Raw genomic sequence first — 27,616 nt, 5'->3', positions numbered from 1 at the left:
CCACTATTGGAAGGTCAGAGAAGCAGGAATTAATCCCTTCAGGCAATAAAGAGTCAAGAACCCCCGAACTGTTATGCATCCTGTTAAAGCTACTGTGTGAATGGACAGAAAGAGTCCTCTCCGTCTAAATGCTGGTCCTGTGTGAGATTTGGTCTGGAAACAGAGCCCCTGTAACACAGATGACAGGCAATTTCGCTACCCAGCACTGTGTTGTCTAAGCTCATCTCTTGGGAATGGGGACCCTGAGGAGAGAGGATAAGGTTTTTCCCCAAACATGCCTTCTTTTGACAACCCAATACCACTTGAAAAGACTCCTCAAAAAGCACAGCCTTCACACTGCTGTCCAGAACTCTTTAAAAGGGACTGGGCACCATTTCTCCAACAGTGTAGGTGCTAATAGCGCACTGCTGTGATGCAGACAGGTGTAGTTGTAACCCTAAGTGGACGTTTAGTTACCAAGGATGAAAGCTCAATGTACGGGTAATTGAGTGCCTGTGTGGCTGAGCAGCAGTGAAGGAGGGTGTTCAGGACTGTGGAACTCAGAGTTTGTGGATCCAAGCACATTTCAGTTAAAGGAAATAATTTCTCACAGAACTATCCTGTTACCCCCTAGATTATGCCCGTAGGAGATCTGTTTGCTGGGTACTGTGGGGTGCTCAAATCTTGCAACGATAAGGAGCCTAAGGTTTGCTTTATGGCATAGCTGGTCACCTCCCATGGAACACATTGTTCCAGCTACTCAGTGTTTTCAGGATAAATGTGCTCCTGCTGTACCTTCTTCTCTCCTGGGGTGCAACAAAAGGCAGAAAAGACTGACCATGATGGAAATAGCTACCACACACATGTGCACTCTTCACAGCAAAGGGAATGGGGAGTCAAGGAGTCAGGTCTGGGTTCAGGCTGTCGTTGTAACCTTTTTTTCACATTCACAAACAATGCTCTATTGTGATGTTGATTCCTGCAGATTATCCTAATAACCAGTGAGCAGTGAAGCATGAACATGTGTTCAGGTTTCTTAGATTGAGTTCTAACGTAATAAAATGTGCCAGCATTTTAAGGGCCAATCAAAACTGCATAAGAAGAAGAATTGGATATGATGGAGTACCTGGAATATTGTTGTAACTCTCAAAACTTGGAATCTTCCAGGAAGAAATGAATTTTATACCTAAGGACACATGATGTTTGCTTTCTTTTCTGCTATTATATGACTTGGCAATTATACTGATACATTTAATCTCTAAAAATGCATAGTCTGATGGTGGTAGTACAGCTTTCATAAAGGCTTGATTGCAATTATAATGGGGGTAGGATTTTTCATGTGTATAAAAAATATACAGCCCAAGGCTATGGTATGTGAGACGATACAAACAGTGATCAAGTACCTTGCCAGGGAAAACAAGGAGTCTCGGAGCTCCTACACAGCCACTTTACTGCACATGTGCTGAAGTGTTACAGTCATTTACCGCACCAGTGCATTTGTAATATACTAAGTATAAAACTGATTGTCAGTGAAGTATGTTTTAGTGACTTCCGTGAAGCAGCACCAAAGAGGAGCTGAAAGATGACTCATTTTAGCAGTTCAATACCAGGCTATTAGCAGCAGACTAATGACATATGAACGTAAATGTCCTGCCTGTGAAAAAGGTCACGCTCCTCATATACTGGGTTGTCTTTTGTCCTTTAGACTGGCTCAGCTTTTAGGGAACTCAACCTGGGAGGTGTGTAATGTCATGTCACTTGGAACAGCTTGCAGTCAGACTCTTCCAGTCAGACCAATTATGTTTGATGTAAAAATTAACACACAGACAAGCCTAAAATAACTTCAGAAAAGGTATGGATTTTCCTTTTATAGAGTGTTAACCAATGTTGCTAGACAACTTATACAAACAAAAAATACCTTGCATGAATTGTGTATCCACTTATATTAGTTTAGTCAATTTGATGGGGCAAATTACTTATAAAACCATGACATAAGGAAATGCCAAATGTGTATAGGTTGCTATGACCATAATTTTTCACTTACTAGTTTAATAACAAAATATCTTAAAATTCAGATAATTAATTTTCTTTCTATTAGATTGGTAAATAGACCTCTTCCTTTCCATAACTCTTACAGTCCATGGGTTTGAATTGCAGGAAGTCTCTCTGCTGGTACTCCTATTCAGACTTCTAAAAATTTTGTAGGATTAATATGATGGTTCAACACAAACATCTTTGCACAAAGAAAGTTTTCAGTGAGGCTGGCCACACAAGAAAATTTGTAGCTTTTCAATTGACTTGCATCAGTTTAGCATATCTATACATGGATATATGCATGATTATACATACATTCATTTATTAATGATTTTACTTAAACTGGTCCAGCCCTTGTCCATAGACATGACCTGCCTTGTGAGGCCAGGAGTTAGTACTGAGTGCTAAGCAAGGGTTAAGTCTCCATACCTTTAAAAAAAATTGACTTTGATTAGCTTGAGCTGTAAGGATCTGAACCCTGACAATGTCATGTGATTTTAACCACACTTTGTCTTTAATTGAATGGAAATCTCCCTGGATCCAGGTGTAATATCCCATGCTAGGATATTTGGCTTTTGTGGAATTCAGCTGCACAAAATTAAAGTGGTCTTATTTCATCCGTTAACCAAAAGGTGATCTCTCTTAAAGGCTACTCTGAAAAGGAAGAAGTATTTTCTCTGTGTACATTATAAAAAAAAAAAAAAAAAAAAGCTGCTCTGTGCTTTCCTCAGAGTTTAATTCTACATACTGCACTCTGATTTATGTTCAGCATGTCAGGATAATGGGGATGGAAAGCACAGGACACCCTTAGCCACATAAATATGTTGTAAAACATTCTGAAAGTTTTCAGTCTGTCTTCAGCAATGGATCATTAAATAAGAGGAATAAACAAAGAAAGGACCATCGACCTGACCTCCACATAATTTACTTAATGACTGCCAGCTACATTCATAAATTTACAGGCACTGGGTTTTATCACCATGTGTGAATCATGGCTGTGGTTCATAATTACTGTGCAGTTCATGGGAAAACTAAGACTCTGACATCTTGTGTTGTATTTTAGTAGTTTAAGTGAGTGGGATCTGTGCTTGAGAATGCTTAGGAGTACCTCTCGTCCTGCAACATCACCTGAGTAGGTGAGACTTTATATAGACTTTTAATTACTGTTTTGGGGGAAAACAATTATTTACTGTGGCACATAGCTAATATAAATGGAAATGTCTCAGCTTTTCTAGAAAGGGTAACTGTTTAAAATGAGAAATGAAGTGGGTGTGTCTCATGTAGGGTATCTTTTTTTTTTTTCTCACCAGATAGCACAGTTGTCTAAGTGACTTTACAGAAAATACTGAAGCATAATGCCAAGCTGGATTTTATGGTTCATACTCCACAACCAAAGGCATTTGCCTTTCATCCAGAGAACCCAGTGGATACTATTTGCAGTGCCCATGAAGGCACTCCTATGTGGCATGGGGCTGTGCTTTCCACCCACACAGGGTTTTAGAGAGAGCTTGACATTGCAGCCTGGCTCCCAGTGGTGCCAGGGACTGTGAAGGAGGCAGTGAGGGTTCCCTGAGCAAGTCGTGGTTTTGGAAATGTGTATTTTCTTCGTTTCACAATGGTTCTTCTTGGGTTAATGTTTTCTACAGTTAAATACTTACAAAAAGCACTGTAAAATTAAGACCTTTTTCTCCTAGTAATTGACATACCAGTAAAGGTCTTATTACTGGCTCTCCCACATGAGCTTTGCTGCTTCTATATGGGAATATAATTCAGTGAGCCACAGAACCATGAAAATATCTGAAGTACTATTTTCTTTTAAATGGATTTTCCTTACAGAGAAGCTATCTTCCTGAGCATTTCTGTGAAAGCTTCTATCGACTCAATTTAATTTGATTGTAGCTGAAAACAATAATATTTCATTTACATTAGCTTTAAAAGTGTCTGCATTTTTCTCCCTGCAGCCCATCTGGCTTTAATGTTGCTGAATTGTAATTTAATGAAATTTGTACATTTGAACTAACTAAATGTGCTGCATTAATGATCTGCTGTATTAAACAGGTAGTTAGAAAAAAAGTGTAATATTGATATTTAGTCTTGGTAAAAGCACTTTTGGCATTCCTGTCTTACTTCATATAATTGTTTTAGTTTCCTTATGTGTAGGGTTTGCAACTGAATGAACCTGAGCTAAACATAATCTGGATCAGCACAAAAAAGACCCCCAGGACTAGTGTAGTTAAAGCATCCTGGTTTCTCTCCTCACCAGCAAGTCAATGAATTAACACACAAGAATTTAAAAAGCAAAATGAGGCTCACAGATTGACACTTGATTTATACAATCACCATATGAAGACCAAATGCCACGCATATAGGAGGAGCTGGAGGCAAAGCTGACCAGGTTTTCTGCCTCGTTAAAATGCTAGCAGGTTACTAGATCAGAATTCTGCTACAGCATGCTGGCAAGGGTGAAAAACCTGACCCTTTATAGCCCTCCCCATACACACCCATGCACACTTGGACATATGGAAGTTAAAAAGGGATGATATGTTTCCCAGCATCAAGGATAGCTGTAGAAATTAATGGCATGTAAAACCTATTACAAAGACAACTACCTCCAGTTTGGAGAACGAAAGCAGCTGACTCTGAGTGTTCGGAACAAAACCCCAAACAATTGCTTGGGGGGCAGGGGAGTGGTGGTGTTCATGAAGGATGAAATTGGATCTAACTGTGTCTTTGAACCAATCACACCTTTTTGACATTACCACTTAAAGCACTTTTTGACAGCAACACTTAAAGGGTCCAGCCACCAAAGTCAACACCCATGGAACACATCCCCATTCCTGAGGTGTTAATGAACCCCATGGCTGCCTGCTCTTCCTGGCAGAGTAGGCTGTGTGCTTTGCCAGTCCCCCTTGCTTGCCTGTGACTGCTGTCTGTGAGCCCTGCAGATCCCCCTCCGGACTGACCCACCAGCCTTGTGGGGAGCTTGGGCCAGACCAGGCAGAGAAGAAGCAGCCTCAGTCAGTGCTCTGCTAGTGTTGGTGTGTCTCTGCAGCCAGCCAGACCCTGATAGAGCCAGCTGGGTGAGCTTTTCTGTTAAACTTCTGTGAACTTAAAAGTGGCAAAAGGGCGTGCTCCACCAGCCTCACTCCCAGGAAAACTGTCAGTTGGTGTTTGCACGTTATTGCGAGGCAAGAACTGTGAGCAAAAGCCTCAAATCTGTAGGAAACACAGTCTGCACAAAAGCAGAAGATTCATTTTACATGTTCTACTATGACACTTATAACTAGCTGTGGGCTTTCTTATGGATCAGCAAAGATGCAGGCCAAGCTGTAATTGTGGTAGAAGCAAAAAGAATCACAGAATAGCTTGGGTTGGAAGGGAATTATGAAAAGTTATTAGTCCAACTCCCCTGCAATGAGCAAGGCCATCTTCAAGTAGATCGGGTTGCTCAGAGATCTGTCCAGCCTTAAATATTTCCAGGGATGAGACACCTACCAACTTTCTGGGCTACCTGTTCAGTATCTCACCACCCTTATAGTGAAGGATTTCTTCCTGATATGTAGTCTAAAGCTACCCTATTTCAGCTTAAAGCCATTCCCCCTTGTCCTATCTCCACATGGCCTTGGAAAAAGTCCCTCTCCAGCTCTCTTCTAGGCTCCCTTTACGTACTGGAAGGTGCTATAAGGTCTCCCCTGGGCCTTCTCTTCTCTAGGCTGAACAACCCCAGCTCTCTTAGCATGTCTTCATAGGAGAAGTGCTCCATCCCTCTAATCATCTACATGGCCTTCCTCTGGACTCACTCCAACAGGTCCGTGTCTTTTCACGTGCTGAGAACTGCAGAGTAAGTCATAGTACTGGAGACAGTACTCCAGGTGGGGTCTCACCAGAGCAGAGTTTTCCATGATAGAAAACTGCTCAGGGCCAGGCCAACTGCATTGGAGCAGCTGGAAGAAGCAGACAAATGCAGAAGAAAGAGTCTGCCAAGGAGGAGTGCAGCTGAGCAGGATGTCCTCACACTTTTAGTAGCATGCTCTCTCCTCCCATCACTGCAAATGAAATGTGGAAATCATATCTTGGGGATAATAACCCTTCCCTAGGACCAGTGAGAGGTGCTCACATGCTGTAATAATAGATGCTGTGTAAGTGCTGCAGATGGAAAGTGGATGTTGGCTCAATATTTGCAAAATGGGAATAATAAGCCCAGTCTTCCAGAAGACCGTTCAGCAAGTGTGGTGCAGGTCTGCCACCAGCCCTTTATTCTGTTACTCTGCAGACACTGATGAATTAAGTGTATAGTATCTTGCTGTGAAGAATAAGTGGAACAGGCACAGGGAGATGTCTGACATATATTTTGAGGTGTATTTAATATTGTAGTGCTTCCGGATTCCACTAGCATGGTAGGGGTTTTGGCTTCAAACCAATGTTTTCAGCAGTACCATGTGTCTCTGGAACAGCAGTTCTTACTTTAGAGCTGGCTATGAAAATAGTTTCCATTATAACCCCTTGTTTTCACATGCTTCTTTTATTTTATTTTGAAAATCCTCTTTTGAGTCAAAAATTTCCATCTGTCTCTTTGCCAGAAGGTGAAGTTTTCCCCCCCTCTTTTTCTTAAGCTTGGAGGAAGAATCTTTCAGTTGTTTTTGAGTCATGGGAGAGTGGAAAAAATGCATTTTCCCAGTAGAGCAAAAAAAGTCCACATTTTCATAATAACAGAAATATGGAGGCAAATTAAACTGAAGGCTGAAACTTGTATTTTGGTCTAGATACTTCTGTAGTAAGCCAGCTTCATAGGGAAGGACTTCAATTTGCCAGAGGCAGAGATTATTCTGATTTTTGGGAGTTAATCAGGCAGGGGTCCACGTTTGAAACTTTTCTGTCATTCAGGATATTGTTCAAGGTAGTGTCTTTACAGCTGCCCATTTAAAAAGGAAAGAGCTGGTCTCCTGTGGACTTCTGCCCTTCAGAGCTAATTATAGTCCAGCAATACATTTAAATTCATTCTAAAATCTGATTGAATGGAGAGAAACTAGATGAACAGTGGTGCCAAACATTTTCAAAACTTTTTCTCAAAAGTTTTGAGCAGAAGTCTCACTCTAGTCAGCAAGAGCAAATGGCTGTTGTTGAAGTTGTGAACAGGCTTACGTGCTTTCAAAGGGCCAAAGTGCATGGCAGGGGGCGTACACACAACTGGCTTGAGCAACTGAGGAACTTCATTCAGTATGCCTGCTAAATTTTTTGTTGATGTCTTTTCCCCTTCACACAGGCTAGGAAGCATCAGTGTAAAAATCTGCTGTGCTGTGTGTAGTTACACTGAATCAGTTATTAAACAGAAAAGAAAAACAGAAGCAAAAACAAAGGAGGGGAAAGGAGGGGAAAGGAGAGAAAAGGAAAGGGAAAAGGAAAGGGAAAGAGAAAAGGAAAGAGAAAAGGAAAGAGAAAAGGAAAGAGGAAAAAAAAAGAAAAGGGAGAGGGAAAGGAAAGGGGAAGGCATCTAACCATCACACTGATGAGTGATCCTGCACCCCTATGCTGCTTTCTATTACTGTTTTTTCCTGGTTAGGCTGTAGTGGACACACTACTATTAAGTCCTCCATGTGTTCCAAAAAATATACAAGATCTGAACAGTTTTGGGGGCTAATGATACTGCTGTGGTCTTCAGTTTCATATTTTCTGGCTCTTTTGCAACTTTTAGCTACACAGCCTGCACATTTCATTAAACCTTTCGCTTTCTATCCTTCAAAACCTGCTCCAAGTGTACATATGTTTGGCAAAGGCATCCAAAATGATGTGTTTATTTTGCTTTGGTGCCAAAAAGCAGTGATTCATTAAGGAGCTTGGAAATGTAGAGGTAAGGCCACAGCCAGCAACCACCTCACATACCCTGAAGAGCAGAAAGCTGTGTTTTTCCAAGGAAAATGGTCAGTGCAGCTGGACCAGTATCATGGCAGACTGCTCTGAAGCAAGGAGGCACTGCTGGACAGACTGGAGAGCGCAGAAGTTCTCCCAGATAACTGGGCTTTACTGCAGCAGCAGCAGCCGGAAGGCAGCCAGAGGCTGCTGTTAAGCCCAGTCATGAGAGAGAAAAAATGCCTAAGGGGAGCTACTCCAGCCAGTAGGAGACTTTCCTTAAAATGATGAATTAGGGAACTCCAGTACCATTACCACTTCTTTGGTGAACAAAATGCAAGGTCCAACAGGCCTTGAGAGAAGAGGTGGAGGAGGAAAGGTGGTGTCCTGCAGTAAGAACAGGCCTCCAGCTGCCTTTTGCTGCACTACTTCATTTTCTCTGCTGGGGACATGCCAGCTTGTACCAGTAAAGGGGCATGTTCACTCTGTTTACTATAGCTAGTGATACAAACTTGAAGCAGCTAAAGCCTTTGAAAACCTGGCAGAAACCTGACTGTTGAGGAACTCTACACTCCGGCATGTCATTGTTACACGATTGCTTCCTTTGTCCCCAGTGGCTTGAACTAGGACAGGCAGAATACTATTTATAATTTTTAATGTAGTCCTTTTTGTCTTTCATCATAAATCTGTAACCCTGGACAAAATTGATATCTGGTGACAAACCCACTGTTGATTGGAAAATGTCTGATGGTTATTTTCTGCCTGGAAAGGAAATGCTGTCTTGTGCTTTCACAGAGCTGCCACTGCACAGTGAGACACCATGCAACAGGAGGTGCTAGGATCCAGGAGTCAGTATGAGGCACAAAGGAAATGATCATGTATGAGCAACATTAGTATCGAGAGTTTTTGTTATTAACAGTCAGAAACATGTAGAAGAGTTTTAGAAAATTTAAGGTTTAAATTTTAAACCAGGACTATGGCATTTAAATTATTAAGTATTAGGGTGAGACCTTACAGACTTCGAGGGTGTTCTTCATGTTGTTTTCAGGAATATATGGTCTAGGATTAGGGACACGGTGTGATCTGGTATGGCACTTCCCCTTGGTGCTTTAAACAAAGACAGGAGGTAGATTTTTCCAGCATAAACTGCACGATGCTTAGCCCTTCTTGAAAGAAGACAAGATCCTTGCCCCGAATAACACACATTTCTTATGACATATTAATTTTCAGTAAATTCAAATTAAAAACCCATAACACCTAGTGTCAGAAGGGTCTGATTAATCAGGGTCTGAATCTCTCATTTGCTCCCTTTTCATAATATTGCACAAGATGTTCTCCAAAATCTGCATTACACTGCTTCTACTGTTTACATCGGAAGTCTTCAGGCAGCTGATAACTTTTGAAACAGTAGATTTCAAAATCTGTGAAATCAGAGATTTCAGAGATTTTGAATCTCCAAATAATTAGTGAAAACTCCAAATAATTAGTGAAATACTCCAAATAATTAGTGAAATACTCTGGATCTGTGAGAAAACAAAGGTTCCTGTGTAGGCCAGGCTTGATGAAACAAAGCAAGGGAACTGACTTCAGATCATTACAAGCAAAGTAAGCAAACATTAGCAACAACCGCAGGATGAAGAAAAAAGTCAAAAAACTCAGAAGGATATAAAGTTTTAGAATTTGCCTTTAAGGAACAACAGGGAAGGAAAACATGTTTGAAAGATATTGTGGAATAGAACTGGAATGGGGATAAAGCATGTAGAAATTGAAATGTAGGAAGAAAGTACAGAGGGGGTTTAGGGCAGCTTCTGAAGCTGAGGAGCATGCACAGGAGATGAGTAGATCTGCTCTCCATGACTCCCAAAATGTTTGTGTTGGGACCATTTTCCTTCTATTTTCTGCGTTTCAACTGCACACATTATGTAAATTACTTCAAAAGTTCAGTGCATACAGTACCACAAGAAACTGCAAAGTATTATTCAAATGAAGATTTTTCAACATACTTGCAATGTTCAAGTCTGTAGAAGTCTTTCCTACAAAAATTTTCAAGGCAGTTACTTAATATAGGCAAGAGCAATGTTAAGTTAAAGGGTACAACAGAAGAAAGTCACAGATCAGATGATAAACCCACACAAGTAGATCCATAAGCATTCATTACTAACCATTTAAAATCAATTTGATGTGCTGTTGTGCGAGTTTCTTCTAGGTACAGGTAAAACTCCTGAGTCAGAGAGCACAAAGAAAGGCCCACAGCTGAGGGCATCTAGCACATACCTAGATAATAAATTATTGAAGTGCTGTTGCCATGAATTGTTTACCTGCTTCCTAGTGTCTAAAACTGACTTGCAAACCGTTATGGTGAATAATTTAGAGCAGCAAACAGCTTTGCAAGTGCAGAACCTATTTGCAGATAATTTGTGAGCAGAAAAAAAACCTGTCTGTGCCAAATCACCAGGAATGAGTTTGTCCAGCTGTGCTGTCTTTCCTGTGTTTGACAGCAAACAGCTGGTAAGGATGAATAAGAACAGACATTGAAACAGGAGTCAAGATCACCTGAATACTAAAACGAGTCTGAGCCCTTCAGATCTTCCATAAGTAAGGGCTTTGCTACCTGTCACCCAATGCAGTCTTAATGTGAACAAGCATATCTCATTCAAAAAATCTCTGTTACATATTTTAATCAGAATAGCCCTCATTTGCATATTAACTCCTCTGATCCAAGGCTTTGAACCTCTAGCTTCCAAATTTAGAGACTGAACCACAGAAGCTCCTCTCAGTGCTGTACAGTTGCCTTCCATTCTGCTATGTAGATACTATGTACCACAGGTTTTTATGAGGAAGGAAGACTGGTGATAATCACTGACGAAGACAAGAGTCTCTTTTTTAAAGAAGATTTCAAGTTCATTTTTTTGCCTAATACGTGGGCATTGAAAATGGTAGATGACACTGATGAGAACATAGCATTGCTAAATAAAAGTAAAAAAGGACACAGAAAAATATTTTTAAATATTTTCAAATGAGAGAATAATGTAGGGTTATTAAAAAAGTCCCTGGTTATTAAAAGGAAATGGCCTAAATTCGCAATACAATGCCAGCATAATCCATGAATATGGCCTGTGATTTTATTTTGACAGTGCAAAACTGCATTCAGTTTCACAGAAAACAGAACTAGATTTTTAGCTCAACTACAGCTGATGTTTCAGTCTTAAGCACACAAACTGATTTTGGTGATACCCTCCCCAAACTCTTCCCTTTTGTAAATGCAGGTTTTCTACAGGTAGGTACAAATTCAGTGTCATCATTATAAACCTTAGTGTGACCCATGACAAAAAAATTACCTGGCTTCTTGCTTGTGTTTGCTCATGCCATAACCTTTGCTTTGTTCATTGAATCATACAGCTTTGCAGCCTACTGGACACTGTGCTGCTCATCTTCCAGCAGTTCTGCACACTGACAGGAGTTGTGGGTGGGCGAGGTGGGAGGACCACCTGTCTGTTCATTTTTGTTCTAGACTCAATGCTAAAATTTTTTCCTGTTATAAGGCTGAATGTGTTTGCCAGTCCTGCATTATGAATCCTGGGATTGAATGTGATAGCCTGTCCTTGTAGCTTCTGTTATATTTAATGCCATAAATTAATCTCAATGACTGAAAGAATAGTTATACAAATTCACCTTTCTAAAATGCCTCTTTACTTTTGTACAAGCCTACAGACCTTTAAAGACTGGGCAACAGCATCCTACAAGTTGTAGGTCGTCTATTGCTATCCATCATCCCAGTACAGTAAACACACTGAAATAGAGCTGTCTTTGAAACTTTATTGATGGGAAGGAATTTGGTCTTTGATATGTGAGACAGATTATTGTGTGTATTATTTCATTCTAACTTTGGAACAAATTGGAAGTTTCACATCATCTTCCATGAAGAGATCTCGTATCAGTCATTTAGATAAGTGCAATATGCTTGTTTTACAAACACTTCTGAAATTCATGAAGAAGCTATTCTTCCTCTTTTGATGGAATATTTCAGTTCTTGAGGGTCAGCAGAGTGTCTGTTTTATTTATTAGTACTCAACACAATAACTTGGGTCAAGAAGGGAAGGACTGTGTGTGTAGCATGAGGCAATCAGATAACTGCAGTATTGTTACTGACACTGAAATTTCAAATCTAACTGGGAGAGTGGGTCCAGGAACCCATTTGATGCTGATGTATCAGAACAGTCTGGCATGACTTACTGGGAACTGTTGTACCCATCAGCTTCCCCACCTTTCTTGGGATGTTTCAGCATCTTGTTATAGTATTAGTACAAGACTAGCCCTGGATAAAAAGGTCCTGAAATTCTCACTTTCATCTGCCCTGCCCATTTTTGCTTTGCTTGCAACTGTGGATTTCCAGGAACTCCAGAAGACTACAATAGCTAAAAAATGCTGGGCAGTCCATTTGTGTGTTTTATCCTTTTAGCTGTTTAAAGGAAAAGTGGAATATACATCTTAACACATCATAGATAAAGCCATCTAAATCCTAAAAAAAAAAAAAAAGAAGTTATAGCAAATAAAGGTGTATTTTATCTACATAATTGTAATCTCAAATCTCTGCTAGAATGAGTTGTTATCAAACACTATTATACCCTTAAACTTTTAACTGTCCTAAACACCAACTGCCAACATGGCAAGAAATGTAATGCACAGATGAGAACACCTCTATCATACTGCAGAATAAAAGTCCACAGACAACTGAATGTTTATGTATTTTGTGTGGATGCTCAAATGGGAATGTCAGCAGGGCAATAAAGTCCCTTCTGTGTGGAGGCAATTACATAAATATAGCTCTGCATATGAGAAATGTCATATCTTGGCTTTCGGCAGCCCAATTTCTCTTACAGGTCACATTGGTAGACACCTTTTTGTACAGTCTTGAGGATTCATGGTTCACTCCCTCCCATCAGTGAGTCACAAGCTGAATTCTTTAATCAAATGGCTTAAAAGGCAGGATTTAAGCAGAAAAGCGCTATTGTTTTTTCTAATTTGATCTTTAATGACTCCTTTGCATCTTTAGGCAGGAAATAAAGCAGAAAGAGACATAACCGTTGTATGCACCTGTACCATTTTATATATTCAACTAGTATTGCCAATTCAGGATCAAAATAAAGTATTTATTTTTGCCCACTTTACGAAAGCTGAATAAAGAATCTATGGTGCTGGTATTGGATGCTGGCAATTATCTCGTCCATCATGAATAAAAATCCCCTTAATAAGAACTTTAAATTTTCAAATGCAAGTAAATTGTTTCTTGTTTACTGGTTGCTCTTTTGGGTAAATTTTTATAAGCAGAAGCTACATTTTCTGATTCTATACAGCATAATGCCTATAATCTGTTAGTGCTGTAAATCAACACTGATGTTCCCTAATAGAGCTTCCATCCCCTACTTTCTAAAGTTGTAACCATGTCTGATTAGTTCTACAACATACCACTGAGCATTGCTAAGGTATGAAGACAGAACCCTTAAAAAGGAGGTGTCTGTAGGGAAAACATATAGAAGAAAGTCACTACCTTCAATTAACTTAGGAAGAAACAAACTCCAAACAGACAGAGTAACCGAACCAAAAGAAATTGGCAACTAATTCAACTAATTCAACTAAACTCATTTTATCAGCTCATGAATCAACCTTGGGGAGTTTATTACTTCATGTGAATCATAGCAGACAGATGATATATACTTTTGCATTGTAAACTGGGCTTTTACGCAGCAGGAGAACATGATTTCCTTTGATAAAATTAATGAGATTCACCAGAGGCAGACAGGAACACTTTTAGGTTCCTGTTTACAAGTGTCTCCAAAGAGGTAACTCGAGTTTCTCAAAACAAACTCTTTAAAAATAATTTTTCAAGGTAAGAAAAATAAATGTGCCAAATTGCATGCAAAAAACAAAAAAATCCCAAGAAATAAATGACAGAAGTTGTCTGTTCAACAAGCTGCCCTTCTGAAAGCCTTTCCTTGGGTTGGACGAAGGCACCACTAAATCATCTACCTTGCCCTTGGCTCCCACTGCATAATTTAGCCTCGTGTCTCTGTATGAGTACCACTTAGTTGTCTTCAACTCCATGCTTTGTACAGGGCCTGGAGTTGGAGGTGTCAGGCAAAGAGTCTTTCCTTCAGTGTTTGAACATCCAGGACTGTTGCAATGCTATTCTCTCCTTGCAAAGGCACTGTTAGATTAAAACGCAGCACATCAGTCTTTCCTGAATGCACTGGCACTAACTTTCTTCACACCTTTTGTTCAAGAGTGCTTTCTGTAATTTCCATCTCATCTCTTTCAAGCTGTCTCCCATCATCCAGTGGTATTTTAAGGGGCAGAAGACACTAAACATAGGACACCACTTTTTTGTCTGATAAAAAGCACAACTATCTAATGGGATTTCTACCTGCCCCTTTCCTATTTACACATCTGTATGTGGATATCAGATCCCTTTTGTATCAGCACTAGTTCACTAGGAGCTCATGTTGAATTTTGCCAAGCTACTGCATGGAGAAACTTTCTAAGATACTTTCCTTGGCCTTTTAGGTAGTGTTGCTCTATCCTGCAAGTCTGGCGTTTTTTTGACCCTATTAAAAATTACTTGTTTGAAAGAGCTGAATTTATTAAATAATCCAGATAACTCTGTGACTGCCTTGTCCTCATTATCACTCTGGTAATATTTATTCTGTCTAAAATTGCTGTTGGTGATGATTTATGTAGTCTTTTAAAGCTGTTTGACATAACACTTTTCTAGATTGCTGGTAAAAACACTGACAAGCCTCCCCATAGCTCCCCAACAGAAACACCCTCATTAAATGCTACTGCTCCTTGAACAATTGATCTGCTTTTCATTTAGTCTTCATCTGTTTGTGCTTTATTAATTTTGTGTTGTCTTCACTTTTTTCTCTCCTACTAAATCAAGTACCTAGCAGAAGTCTATTCCACTCAAGCCTCTGGCAATTTAACACATAATCATATAAAACAAGGAAATAAAAGGTCTGTTTACCAGGACCTATTTTCTATAAAACACCCGTAAAGACTAGCATTAGTTGTGTTCTTTTCTGTTCACCATATATTAGCTGACAATCACGTCTTCTGCCTACCACACAAATCACAGCTACTTATGGTGCTCCATTTGTGTCCTTAGTGTGGGCTCCACACTAATACAATTCTCCATCTCCTGAAGCATCACCACAGTGCCAACACATGCAAAGAACAGCAGGTCAGACATCTCTTTAACCCCTCTAGGATTTCCCTCTAGGATTTCCACTAGACCACTGAGAAATATAGTAATTTCACCATATGGTTTGCTCATAGGTGTTCTTTGGATGAGCCTTGAGTGTCCTTCTGTGATGCATGTGCATCTCCCTGCTTGTTTCTAGATACTGCATAGTAATACCTATTAAGCACTCGAGTTTTTTGGGGGGGGTTACATTTTCTTTTTCTTTTTCTTTTTTTTTTTTTTGTCACTGGTAACAGTTGCTAGCTCTAGCATTAAGCTTGGTCTAGTGAGCTTAGCATTAAGCTTGTTTCACTGCTTAGATTATACTTATGCATTAAAGAAAACAAACCATTATTCCTTTTGCCCTAGTGCTATAATGTACAATCACTATTTCCCTCCCATCTTCCCCATAAATGTATCCCATTGATTCTGACGCTTCTTGTCACTTGTTATTGCAGAGTTCTGTCTGGATGTTGCTGTCTTTGACTATCTTCTTTCTTTCAAAATTAAAAGTAGTCCTGTCTTTGATTACTCACCTGTGGGTGAGGTGAGGGTCGGGCACTTTTCCAGACCTCCGTTACAGCCAGACTAGGGCTGGTAACCACTCGCCACTATGGGCTTCGGAGAGGGGAGGGTGGTAGGCAGACACCGGGACACGCTAACAGCGCGGGAAGCCTCGCCAGTTACGCACCGTCTTTTCCGATCTCCGTGTAACTAAGGTGGTTTTCCTTTCCTTTTTTCTTTTTTTTTTTTTTTAAATTTTTTTTTTAAAACTTATTAAAAACTTCTGCGCTCCTCCCCCCGGGCAGGGACCCGGGCTGGGAGCGGAGCGCAGCCCCGGCCGGGTGGGGCCGAAGCGCCCGGGGGCGGGGTGGAGCGGGGCGGGGGTGGAGGCGGAGGGTCCCGGGTCCGCGGCCGGCGGCCGGGCGGCTCGGCGGCGATGACAGGCAGCCGCCGGCCCGCAGCCGCCGCGGGAACAGCCGTCCCCCGCCCGTCGGCGGGGAGCGCGGCCCCGGCCAGCACTGGGATGGCCCCTCGGGAACAGCCGCGGCGGAGGCTGTGCGCCCGGCGGGCGGCGTGACCGCCTCCCGGCCCAGCCATGGGACAGACGTCGGTGTCCACGCTGCCCGAGCCGGCCGGCGGTGAGTACCGAGGAGCGCCCGGCGGGGAGGAACGGGGAGCGCGGCCGTGGCGGCGGCGGGGGCATCCCACGGTCCTGGGAGAGCAGTGCCCGCGGTCCCCGGGTCGCCGCCGCTCGCCCGCCCCTTCGGACCGCAGCGGGGACGCGAGGGACGGGCCGCTTTCCAGGCTGCCCCGTCCTGCTCGGCAGCCGCCGGGGGGTGAGAGGCTCCGCCGTGCCCCCCCCACCTCCCTGGAGCTTCGAGGTTACTTTTTGCCCCCGTTATTAAATAAATAAGTACGAAGGCGAAAAAAAAGAAAGGGGAAGGAAAGGAGCTCTGGCACCGCTCCCAGTAGCGCGGCTAGTAACCCGCCCAGCTGGTTGCTTTTGGTTCCAGGACGTTTTATGTGTAAGCAGACTGCTGAAAATAAATAAATAGCGTGTGAGTAGAACTGTTTTTTGTTTTGTTTTGTTTTTCATTTTTCTCTTCAATAAAATAGTCCTAACTGTTTGCAACTTTTTGAAGGTAGTGCAGACTACTTGGGAATGCTGTTTGGAGGCATGTTAGGATAACCCGGTGTGTTTTAGTTACTGAAAAACAGAGTGTGTCTCTTGCCACAATAATAGGATGTATAATCTAAATTAACTCCAGCGAGGTTTGAAGTTTCCTGCGAAAATGTCACTGGCATGCATGTTTTTCCTCAACGCTTGTTTCCTTTGCATCCAGTTAAAAAAATGAGAAAATCCTGTTGTGGAATTTAATTCTGGAGGCTGAACTTTATCCTTAATTTGCTTATTGCTGTTAATGTGGGACTGTTTTGTCAAACAGGAGACAGTGCAACAAAGTTTCTTTTTTCCCCTTGTTTTTCCTTCATGGGTGTTTTGAAGGATAGTTTTTGTAATAGCACATACATTTTCAGAAGAGCTCCATTATGTTCCTAGTCACACCATCCCAGTCAAAACCTTGGATTATTTCCTCACCTGTCAAACACTACATGAAAGAGAAATTGGACCATTTCCAACAAATGTCACCATCCTGTTGAAGGTTTCACCCAGTAGCCAGCATGATAGGATTATTTCAAGGTAGGCACTGGGAAACAGATGGACTGGTTAAAAATCTTTGATCACTTTTTTGTACAGGAAGTTGAGCAAATGGTTATGTACAAAAATCTACTGTGAGAGTATTTTGCCCTAGGGGAGCCCATATCTTGACCAAGGATAGATTGTGTTCCCTTGGCTCAGTGCTAATGAACAATAAGCTTTACCTAAAAGGGAAAAAAGTCACCCTTGAATTCTTTCCTAACTGAAACCAAACTTTTCAACCAGGAGCAGTAAGAGGCTGCTATCTGAAGATGTAAGTTACTATGATGCTACCTCAGTATTGCCAAGTAAATTCTGGTTACCTCTGTTTTAACAGCACTTCCCTTTATGATGAGACAGTGGCAGTGGTAGTGCCTCCAGGAGGTTCCACAGAACTTTGAGCCCCGTTGAAATTGTTGGGAGGGTATATCCTCAACAAGAAGCCATAGGGGCAGGTGGGTTTCTGGGTGGCATGGAGTCTTGGGGGTGCAATCATTTGTTTTCTCTAGTCTGTTTTGCTGGTATGGTCTGTATACTTGATACGTTGCAAAATTTAGGAAACCCTGTCCAACTGTGATCAGGGCAGGAGGATGACTTCCATTGGTTCCTGTTTAATAGGTTGCCCCTTAGGCAAGCAGGCCTAAAATCTTCGTTGATTTTGGCATGCCAGCCAGCTACAAGCCATTTAAGTCTTTGACAGCTGCTAGAGATTAGAGTAGAAGGAGATATCTGTCTTGCACACACAGGGGTTACAAATCTGTTTTAGTGCTAAGGAATCAATAGTGCATTCAGATCCTCAGTGAGCCACACAAAAGCAGCTATGAGAAGTTGCTTGCCTGTTCGCTCCCTTTTTTCCCCCAGCCATGCCAGCCTGCAAGGGCTCAAACCCTGCCCTGTGATCCCTGCAGACCTCAGCTGGATGCAGGGGAAGGCACCACTATTAAATCACTGTGGGGACTTTGTATGGACTGGTAAGGTGAACGTGGTTTGATGTACAAAACTAAAGTAAAAGATTTTTCCTGAAAGTCATAATGTGTTAGAAGAGATAAAATATATGCATAATACAATATTCGGGATGGAACCCAGCCAGTGTCCTGCAGGGTTTTTGTTAAGATTTCCTTTAAATGAAAGGTTTTAGTCTTGGAAAGGGAAATATATACTGAAGTAGTTAAACTGGTGTCACTTTCCCATTGGGTTAAGGGCAGGACTGAGGCCTAACCATAAAATTCAGAAGTCCTTCTCAACTGGAGAAACATAGACTCATACCAGATAGATTAGCATGCCTATAAAGAGAGGAAAAATCAGTTTTTTGTAGCCCATTGGAACTTCCTTTAGCAATGCTGTCTTGCTAGATTTTGCCATCAGTTGCATGTGAGTAGGTGTTGAAATATTTTGGACAGGAGGATCAGGGCTTTAACATCTCCCATAACTGTGAGTGGTAGATGAACAGCAAAGAAGGTCTTGGAGTTGCCTGGATGTCCACAGGCAGCTTTTGCTCCTTCTCTTCAGTTACAGCTTTTCAGTAATTTAGTTAAATTTTTTAAAGCTTGTTTGTTATTTGCCGTGGTTAAAAATGTGAACAAACAGCAATTGCAAGAGGAGCTTGCAAAGACAGTATAGATACGTTGATAAGGAAGAGCACGTATTGTCCTTGTTCCTTTTCCTTCCTCTTCTCTGATTTTCCCATGCCTGGCAGGACTTGATTACTGTGCTCTCTCTCCATTCACTGACTAGAGTTCAGTGCTTTTGGGGGTTATCAGCAATCATGTGCAAAAGCTATCACTTCTGTTTTCTCATCTACAGTTTATCAAAGGGCAGCAGAGCTGTACACTTTTTTCAGTCTTTTTTTTTTTCCTTTTGGATTTGTTCTTGGGTAGTTCAGAACCAGCCACAGTACGGAGAAACAGCAAAGTCCTGAAGTGGAGGCATGACCAGTGTGTTGGGAAGGTAACATTTCAAAGCAGAGCTAGTTAGGTGATGAAAGATTTTTGTTGTTTCTTGAATAGCGATGCCTTGTCAAGAAAGAAATTTCCAGTAAAAACAGACCTAGTAGTGTTCCTGAGAAGAGGTCAGACAGCTCAGCATGAAGTGTGAAGCACAAGCAGAGGGAAAGGACAAGTTGCAAAGGGGAAGGTCTCAGGAAACTCTTGCACTGATGATCGAGATGCTCATCAGGGCCAGTTGAAGACTGGGGTCAGATCCCTGTGCTGACCTCCTGTGCCAAGAACATAATCTGTGGGTGGGAGTTCCTTCTGTCATATACGTTTTGCAGAAACAGAGCACAAACTAATCCTTCTACAGACCCAAAGATTTTTCATGGGCATGAAAATGTACTTCAACAGCACAGAAAAACCATTTCCCGCTCAGCTCCCCCCTTGAGATGAAAGCAGTCAGTGGAAGGATCCTGTTGTTTGTTGACCTTGGCACTGGGTGAAATGATTCTCATAGGTCAGAAGTGAACATGTTTCTCAGACTGCTCCTTTTCATCTCTCTTGGCTTTGTGGGATTTCCTGCTCATGGACAAGGAAATAGCAGCTTCACCTGTGTCTGTGCAGAGGAATTGTCATTTCCTTAACTAGGCAACTTTGTCGTAATCCTGTAGTGAAGTGGAAAACTAATATTTGTTTCAGCAGTTCTAGGTGTTGGCAAACAAACTAATTGGTTAGCAGTTCAGCAATTTCAGGACTTGTCTAGTAAGAGAAGTTATTCCAGTAGTATTCTTCATTACTACCTACTTGTGAGCCTTACTGAGGGTGCTGTTATGGGGCAAGCCCTTCTGTTCCTGAAGAGCTGGACATGGAGATACTCAGCCATAGATTTGAATCCGCATTCTAACTCAGTCTATGAATCTGAACACTATGAATCTGAATGTGCAGAAAAGCCCTTACGGTAATAATTCTAAAGAGTTTTTAAAAGGAAATTGATTTTTCTCCTCCAGCTACTTTTATTTTCAAAGGTGGAAGAACTTTGATATCATTGCACTTTACAGGAGGACATTTCAAAGCATTTATAGGTGCAGTGAGCTACTCCCAGCACACCTGTCAGCTGGTCATTTCAGGTTTTGATGCACTTGAAAGAATGGAAAGCAGAGTTGTTGAGCTGAAATGTCAAGTCCCATTTGATGTGAAGCCCTAAATGACTTGTCCACAGCCACAAAGGACATTCTGGGCAGAGTTTCATCTTCCGTATTTTGGTTGGGGCCTTTGAGGCTGAACCTTCGCAATATTTCACGGGGAATCCTATTCCTTTTTTCTACCCTTTTTTATGCTTTTGTAAGTTATGCAAGAGTTATAAGTATAATGTAAAGGTGTATTGTTTTCATTTGCTACTAAATTTACATCCAAGGCTTTTCAGTTTTTGGGAAACACTTTCTTCACCCTACCAGTATCGTCAGATGGGGCTTCAATTGTGACAGCTCCAGAATTTGGGTTAAGTAAGTATGCAGTTTGCCTCAGACTTCAGGCTGATAGAGTGGACATTTTGGATACCTAGTCAAAGGCATAAAAAGCCCATGTTTTCAGACAGAATGGGTAGCTGTGGATTTACCTGCAGCGGGAACTGCAAGAGCTCTTAAAAAGTAGGTGCTTGTGTTTCTTGAGAAGTTTCTGTGAAAAGTAATGGCAACTGCTGAAGGTGTAAGTTTCAGCTCCCCACACCATAAATCTGATTTGTGCTGTTGATGAGGGTCTGAGTGTGAGCGTGTAGAATGAATCACTATTTATGGAGAAAAAAATGTGCACACTTTTAAGTATTGCATGTTTATAAAATATAAAATGTATGTGCTGCCACATACTCTGTGATCTGCCAGAGCAAAGCGGGGCCCCCCACGGCTGCAGCAGTTGCTGCTGGCCCAGCCAGAGCTCCTCAGCTGCGGCAACAGCTCACTGCAGGGAAGGCTGCAACCTGAGCCTGCACCAGGCATGGCCCAGAACACGGGTCTCATAAGGACACAGGGGACCAGCTACGACACAGGGACTGCATGTGTGTGAAAATAAAGGTGTAGTGCTCAACAGGTTCCAGGTCAATGTCTCACCTCTTCTCACTCTGATGCCACTTCAAGGATGACCAGAAATTCTCCTCGTTTAGCTGCCAGGGTATGTGACCTTTCATGTCAGGCATGCCAGCTGAGGTATCTTTATGTGCTGATGTTTGGTAGCTGTTAATCACCTGTTCGCAGTGTTAATCATCAGCTTCCTCATCTGCCATGAGGAGAACCAGAGTTGGCTCCTGGGGAGTCATCATGGGCAGGGCGGCAGAGTCCTGCCAGCTGCCTGGGTTTGTGTGGGGGTTCTCTTCTCAGATGACCACCCCGATACTTCCCTCAGATGAAAAGCTCATGGAATATCTTGTTTCCTGCTGAGCCCTGTGTGCTAAGCCCCACTGACAACTGATCCCACTCCACTGGGTCTGAGCCACCCTTTGGATCAGTTGTCCTTCCTTTCCAGATCCTCTTTCTTGGCTTTCTTACTGCTTCTGAGTAATATGGCCTTGTTCTTAGGTGGTGTTTTCTGTTACATATTTCAAAATGCTTTCCAGTCCTTTTTATCTTATTCCTTGTTTTAAATGGGAAAACTTGTCACAAGGAGGTGGGACAGCACCTAAGACAAAGCCAGGAGGAAATCAAAGAGCTCCCAAGTCCTCATCAGTGTTTTAGCCATATCACAGTCCAGCCTGTTAAAAATAGAAAAGACTTAGACATTTATATCTTTCTTTATATATTTTTCCTTAAAGTTATCCTTTATTCATTTTGGACACTGATGCTTTTTGAGATTTAAAAAAATGTAACATTGCTGAAAAATACTTGTGAATCAGTGCTGATATGGATTTGTTTTTTTAGTTTATTGTTTTAAAACATAACAACGAGTGAACTTAATGTCTTGGGTCAATCACTGGTAGATTTTTAAAAATACTTCAGCAAATAGCCTGCTTCCAGAACTTATTTCTGCCCATTGCATTTAAATTGTAACAGTGGCTTGAAAGATATTTCTGATATACAGAAATACCCCAACCAGCTGCCGTTCAGTCCCATATGGAGAAGTAATTTCTGAAGTGTCCATTCATTGCCTTCTGTAGTTGGCACAAGGGGAATTCCTGATCCTGTTGTTCTTCTGATACAAAAGGATTTTCATTCTAGTAGGGCTAGTGCGAGGCATAGGAAAAAAAGAGAGGAGTTAGTTTGCTGGTGATGATAGAATGTCTCTAGTAACAGGCAACAGTGGCTCTGGTCTATTTTGCCCCCAGCAGATCCCAGAGAGTGAGGCTGGCTGCTGGTGCTCCTGCTGAGACAGCAGCCGGGATGTACGTGTGTGTCAGGGAAGGAGGCAGTTTGGTTTTGTCTGTGTCCCTGAGCCGCCAGTATTCAGTTTCGCCAGGGCTGATGAGAAGCTTTCAGTCAGGCCTGGGTTCAAGCCACATGAAAATATTGACGTATAAAATATGTGCAAAACTGAAAAAGAAACTGCGAGTACAAACCATGAGCAGGGAACATAGGCAGATAAGTGAGGGGGTTGGTTTGTTATTTTATTTCATGCCCCCAAAATAAAATCTAAGGCAAAGCATGACATGGAATAATTTATATTGCCTTGTATGTGAACTCTACAACCCCTAGACTGTCAAGTGTATTTTTGGGTAAATGTAAAATCACAGTGGGGTCCAGAGTGTGCCATTTCCTACAGTGTCTTATGATCAAAATGGTTCAGGAGGAATGAGGTGGGAAGGTCACAGTGAACATCCAGGTGATGCAGGGTGTGAAGATGGACTGTTTTTTCTTCTCACTGTCTTTGACCAAAATCACATGGGTGACAGTACTGCATATCCTCTCTTCTCGGTTTTGGGGGTTTTTCCCCCTTTTTTCTGGATTTAAATATTACAATATGTGAATCAATTTAACCTTGCCTGTTTGCAGTCCACAGAGTTCTTTGGACTATCAGTCAGCACAGACCATGCAATTACCTCTGTTAATCTTATGGTGGCTCATTATTAGGAAGTTTGACTTAAGACTTGAGTTTCTTGCAAGGCTTGATACAAGGCCACTGCATAGGAATATGAATTTCTTCTGTCTTTGACTTGGTTTTTGGACCCTTGGAAAGAAAGTCTCTGTCCAAAGGGAAAGTCTTATTTATCTTTGTGTTCTCTCAGTGCTTTGTACAGCTGTGATGATCAGTGTAAGTGGGGAAAAGCTAGGGAGAAATGAGGATCTGTGGCTGATCCATCATTGTATGGAAGTCTAGGGTATGCTGTCAGATTGCATGCAAGTAAAATGAGACTGTATAATACAATATTATAATAATACTATCAAACTGTGATAACACTTGTTAATTGACAGATCAGAGTGTTAATATCACACGTATGTCAATGGTATCTTTGTGAAAATGAAGTTTTATATGAAAAGATAAGGGCTATGTTGCCTTTCTCTTCTCTCATTCCCGCATTGGTTTCGTATGAATTGTAGTGATGTTTTACTTAGTGGAGTTAGATTGTGATACAGCTGTCCTAACATTTGAACCCATGTGAGCAAAACCAGTTCTATTTCCAAATCAACCTGCATTCCTCGCCCCTGAGAATGTGCTTTTTTTATTAGTGTTCCAAGATGTCTTCACTCTGCCCAAACTGTTGGCAAATCCTCGTCAGGTAGATGGACCATCATAATTTCAGTGTTATTTAATTCTTTTTGTATTTTCTGAATCTGAATGTTTTAATGTATTGCCCAGTAAAAATCCAAGAATGGTGCAGAGGCCTTAGATGTTGATTGGGCTTTAAAGCCTGGGCTATTACTCCTCATGCAAACAAATCACATAGTTTATAGTCTAGAGATAATTCATGAAAAATAATGACAATCTCTAATTGATTTAAGCTAGCTAGGTGATTTGCACTGTAAGAATAACTGTGATACACCATGAAACTTGATGTTGTCACTGCTATGATATGCATTTTCAGCTTAAAACGTTGCTGACAAGACTCAGAGACCCACGGGGACTGTTTTTCAAGCTTAAGAATTTTTCTTTATTGCTTGAAGCCTCAGGTCAGAAAGTTAACTCTCGACTGGGGATTTATCACCCCTGGTTTTATTTCTGGGGTTTGCAATATGGTTGATGCCCACTAAAATTATTGGTTTTTTGCTTGACCCTTTCTGATGAGGAAGACAAGGCTCTTCGTGCTTTCTGCCTCCATGGCTGTAGAGCAAGGACAGGCAACAGAAAGTAACAGCTTCTGTTTAGTAGTCAGATGAACTAAGTTAAAATAGCATTGTCTTGAGAGAAATTTGGTCTGAATACCCAGGAAACTTCATGAGAAGACAGCCTGTCACTGGAGAGGATGGTGTGCTGAAGAGACAAACTACAGCAGGGGGAGCCTGGAAGCCAGAATGTGGAAGGTTTCTTGCCCATGGCAGAGGGGTTAGAACTAGATGATCTTTAAGGTCCCTTCCAAACCAAAACATTCTGTGATTGTAGGAGCCAGGCTTTGCAGTTCAGCACAGCCTGCTGCAGTCAGGAGCCCCACTGATCTTCCTTCTCAAACCAGGAGCTGGGAAGCCAGCACCATGTGCCAGTGTTTGTGTCTTCATCCTCAGCAGACTGCAGCCTCTGCTGATGTATCCCAGTTACCAATATAAGTCAATGTGTGTTGTTGCACGGATGCCTAAAGGAATAGCAGTTCATGGAAGAGCCCAGTCATGTAGCCCTAGGTTACATCTGTCTGTGCCCCAAGTCAGCTTTTGCAAATACTACAGGGAGTGTGATGCCCACATACTCCTAGCCAGTGTTTGCCTATGAGGGCCTCATGAGCCTCAGCATGGCTTGGAGATCTCTCACCTCTACTGTTGAAGGGGCACACAGAGATTCCTAGTGCTTGGACACCAAGCCAGTGAAGTTTACTCAAACAGTAGCATCCTGAGTTAAAAATGTGGTGTGACTGTGAATAGCAAGAGAGGGTCCTGTTTGTGACTCTTCTCCCAATTGCTTTCCTTGCTTATAACCCCCAGAGATCAACTTACCTGAAGCATTTATGTCACAACAAGCAAGATAAAGTCACCCAGGCTGAAAACTAACCTTCTGTGGGCTTTCTTTTCTGTCTTTTTTTCCCAAGATCCTGGATGAGTCAACAAAGAAATGACACTTTTATTGTGTGCTTATGGAACAGATTTAGTGGGATACAATCAAGTAATTTGAGTCACATTACAACCTAAAGTCACTGCAAGCTGGTGGAAAATGATTTTTAGATACTAGCAGTCCTTATGAGAAGAAAAAAAACCCCAAACAGTCAATTGCCAAGAAATTTGGCATGTTTAAATTACACATTTATAATGTTTTATAATTTATTTCATTCTTAATAATTCAAAACTGTCTGTGCATTTCCTTCCCTGTAAGTTCATTCAATGTGTCTGAAGATTACTGGTTTGTTTCTTGGAGTTTTATAGATCTATTGCATTTCTGAAGGGAAGGAAGTGTTGGTTTTGGCACAGATGCTAAGAAAATTCTTGTTCTGAAAATGTGAAGCAGTGTTCTAGTGCACTGCTAATCTGGCCTCTTTTATGTTGATACAGAGAAGGGTGTAGTGGTTTTCCTGCCCTACACATTATACCACCGTGCATGATTCTCCTATTCTCATGAATTGTTCAAGTAATTGATAGAAGGAAAATATTAGTATTGATAATTAATGTTAACAATCCATATGTGATTTAAAACAATTGCACTAATTGCAGACTAGTTCCTGTGCTTACATTCTTGAAGAAAAGTTTTAGAAGGCTAGTCTGACTCTTATAAGAAGACACCAAATTTAATTTCTTGGAAAAATGATGCTGTTATTGATTCTTACTTAAATATTGCTGCTTTTGACACATAAAAATAGGGTATGGAAGAAATACGTAAGGCCTGATGGTGAGACATGAATGAGACTGTGTCTGTGCAAGAGAGTGAACAATAAAGTAGACAACTAAGACCGTGGATAAAGTCAGCTTCCCAAGAGCCAGAACAAGGACCAAGCAGAAATAGTGTATACTTTAGTTGGAGGAGAAAGTAATGAGCCAGTGGGGGAAAAAAAAAAGAGATGTTAACTACAAAGCATTGCAGAAATTGTGCGACTGTGACACTCTGCTTTTAAAACATTTTGTTGGACAATACTGTCATGTAACTGTGTCGTGTTACGGAGAGAACATGATTCTGAAGAGAGGAAGAAAGTTTTTGTTGGAAAAGCACAGGGGAATTCAGAGAAACCTGAAACTGAAAACACAAGTATCTTGGACACTTACAGCAACACCTCTCTCTTAACTTCCTTCCCTGCACTTCTCCTCCTGCTACCAGAGGCAAGGGGGGAGAAGAGGAGGAGGGTATATTTCAGCCAGATCCAGCAAGACAAATGACATATTTCTGAAACATTTAATGCACCTGGAAACTCTGTAGCTTAGTTTGAAATGTATAATAAAAAATGTGTTGAAGAAAAAAGTATTTAATGTCAGTATTGGATCTCTAGGACTGTGTATTTTTGAAGGAGAAGAGGAAAAAAGAGTGTACCTTTGTAGTTGACATCTGTGAATGATGAAAAAAATGTGAGAATACAGGTTTAGGCCAGTAGAAGGTATCCAAAAGCTAAATATTATTTTCAATACATTTTAAACCATTAACAGAAATTTGGGACTTAGCAGGTTTCTCTAGTTATGAGGAGAAGCTGGACACAAAATTTGATATCTAGCACTGCATGCTAGATATCTATTGCATAGATCAATTATTAGTTTGGAAATTACTGCAGTGGCTGAAAATGCACACCTTCCCTTGGACAGAAGTTACCCCACCTCAGCTCAGCCCTGCTAACGTGTGAGCCTTTCCCAGCCTTTCAGCACAAAATCGGCAAAATCTGTTGGCATGAAAGAATAAAGGCCACAGATAATCACTCTGGCATGTTCTGGAAGGGGCTTGTGTCTCCCAACTCTGAATTATTCCATGAGCATTAATCAGCCCTGAAGATGGGTCTTGTGTGATAATTAAATATTGTTATTCCCCCACCTTGCTACAGATGAAGCATGTCAGACCTGAAAGCCACAGACCAAGGACTTAAAGGAGCACAAATGATCGAAGTCAAACTGAGAATCTTTGTGTTTGTACCTTTCCACCAACCATCCTTAGGGGATCTGTTTGTAGAGAAAACATCTCTCTCTCTGTTGCTCAGCTTGCAGTGCATTCAGGGTTTCCTCAACCACAGAAGAGAAATATCACCAGAAGATGAGATGAACCAAAAAAAACAATTAAAATGTTTTGTTAAGTGAGTTCACCGTAGTCAAGGAATCAGCTGAAGACAGCTAGTGAGTTATCCCACTGCCACAGCAG

The 27,616-nt window shown here is 41.4% G+C and overlaps 1 protein-coding gene across 4 annotated transcripts in view; it reads left to right on the top strand.

The window, feature by feature from the left end:
* Positions 1-27,616, top strand: part of PHACTR2 (phosphatase and actin regulator 2) — a 132,905-nt gene that overhangs the window by 42,730 nt on the left and 62,559 nt on the right. The window contains exon 1 of one of the 4 annotated variants that reach the window (XM_032682592.1): positions 16,135-16,239. The exons of the other annotated variants lie outside the window; for them this stretch is intronic. Within the exon in view, the coding sequence (XP_032538483.1) occupies positions 16,197-16,239 (43 nt within the window). The 5' untranslated portion in view covers positions 16,135-16,196. Of the gene's footprint in view, positions 1-16,134; positions 16,240-27,616 lie in introns of those variants that run through there. 4 annotated transcript variants of the gene reach the window in all.

The sequence above is a fragment of the Chiroxiphia lanceolata genome, chromosome 3, assembly GCF_009829145.1.
Source record: "Chiroxiphia lanceolata isolate bChiLan1 chromosome 3, bChiLan1.pri, whole genome shotgun sequence".
NCBI classification, from domain to species: Eukaryota; Metazoa; Chordata; class Aves; order Passeriformes; family Pipridae; genus Chiroxiphia; species Chiroxiphia lanceolata.
The sequence above is the reverse complement of the archived record's forward strand: the minus strand, read 5'-3'. Positions and strand labels throughout refer to the sequence as shown.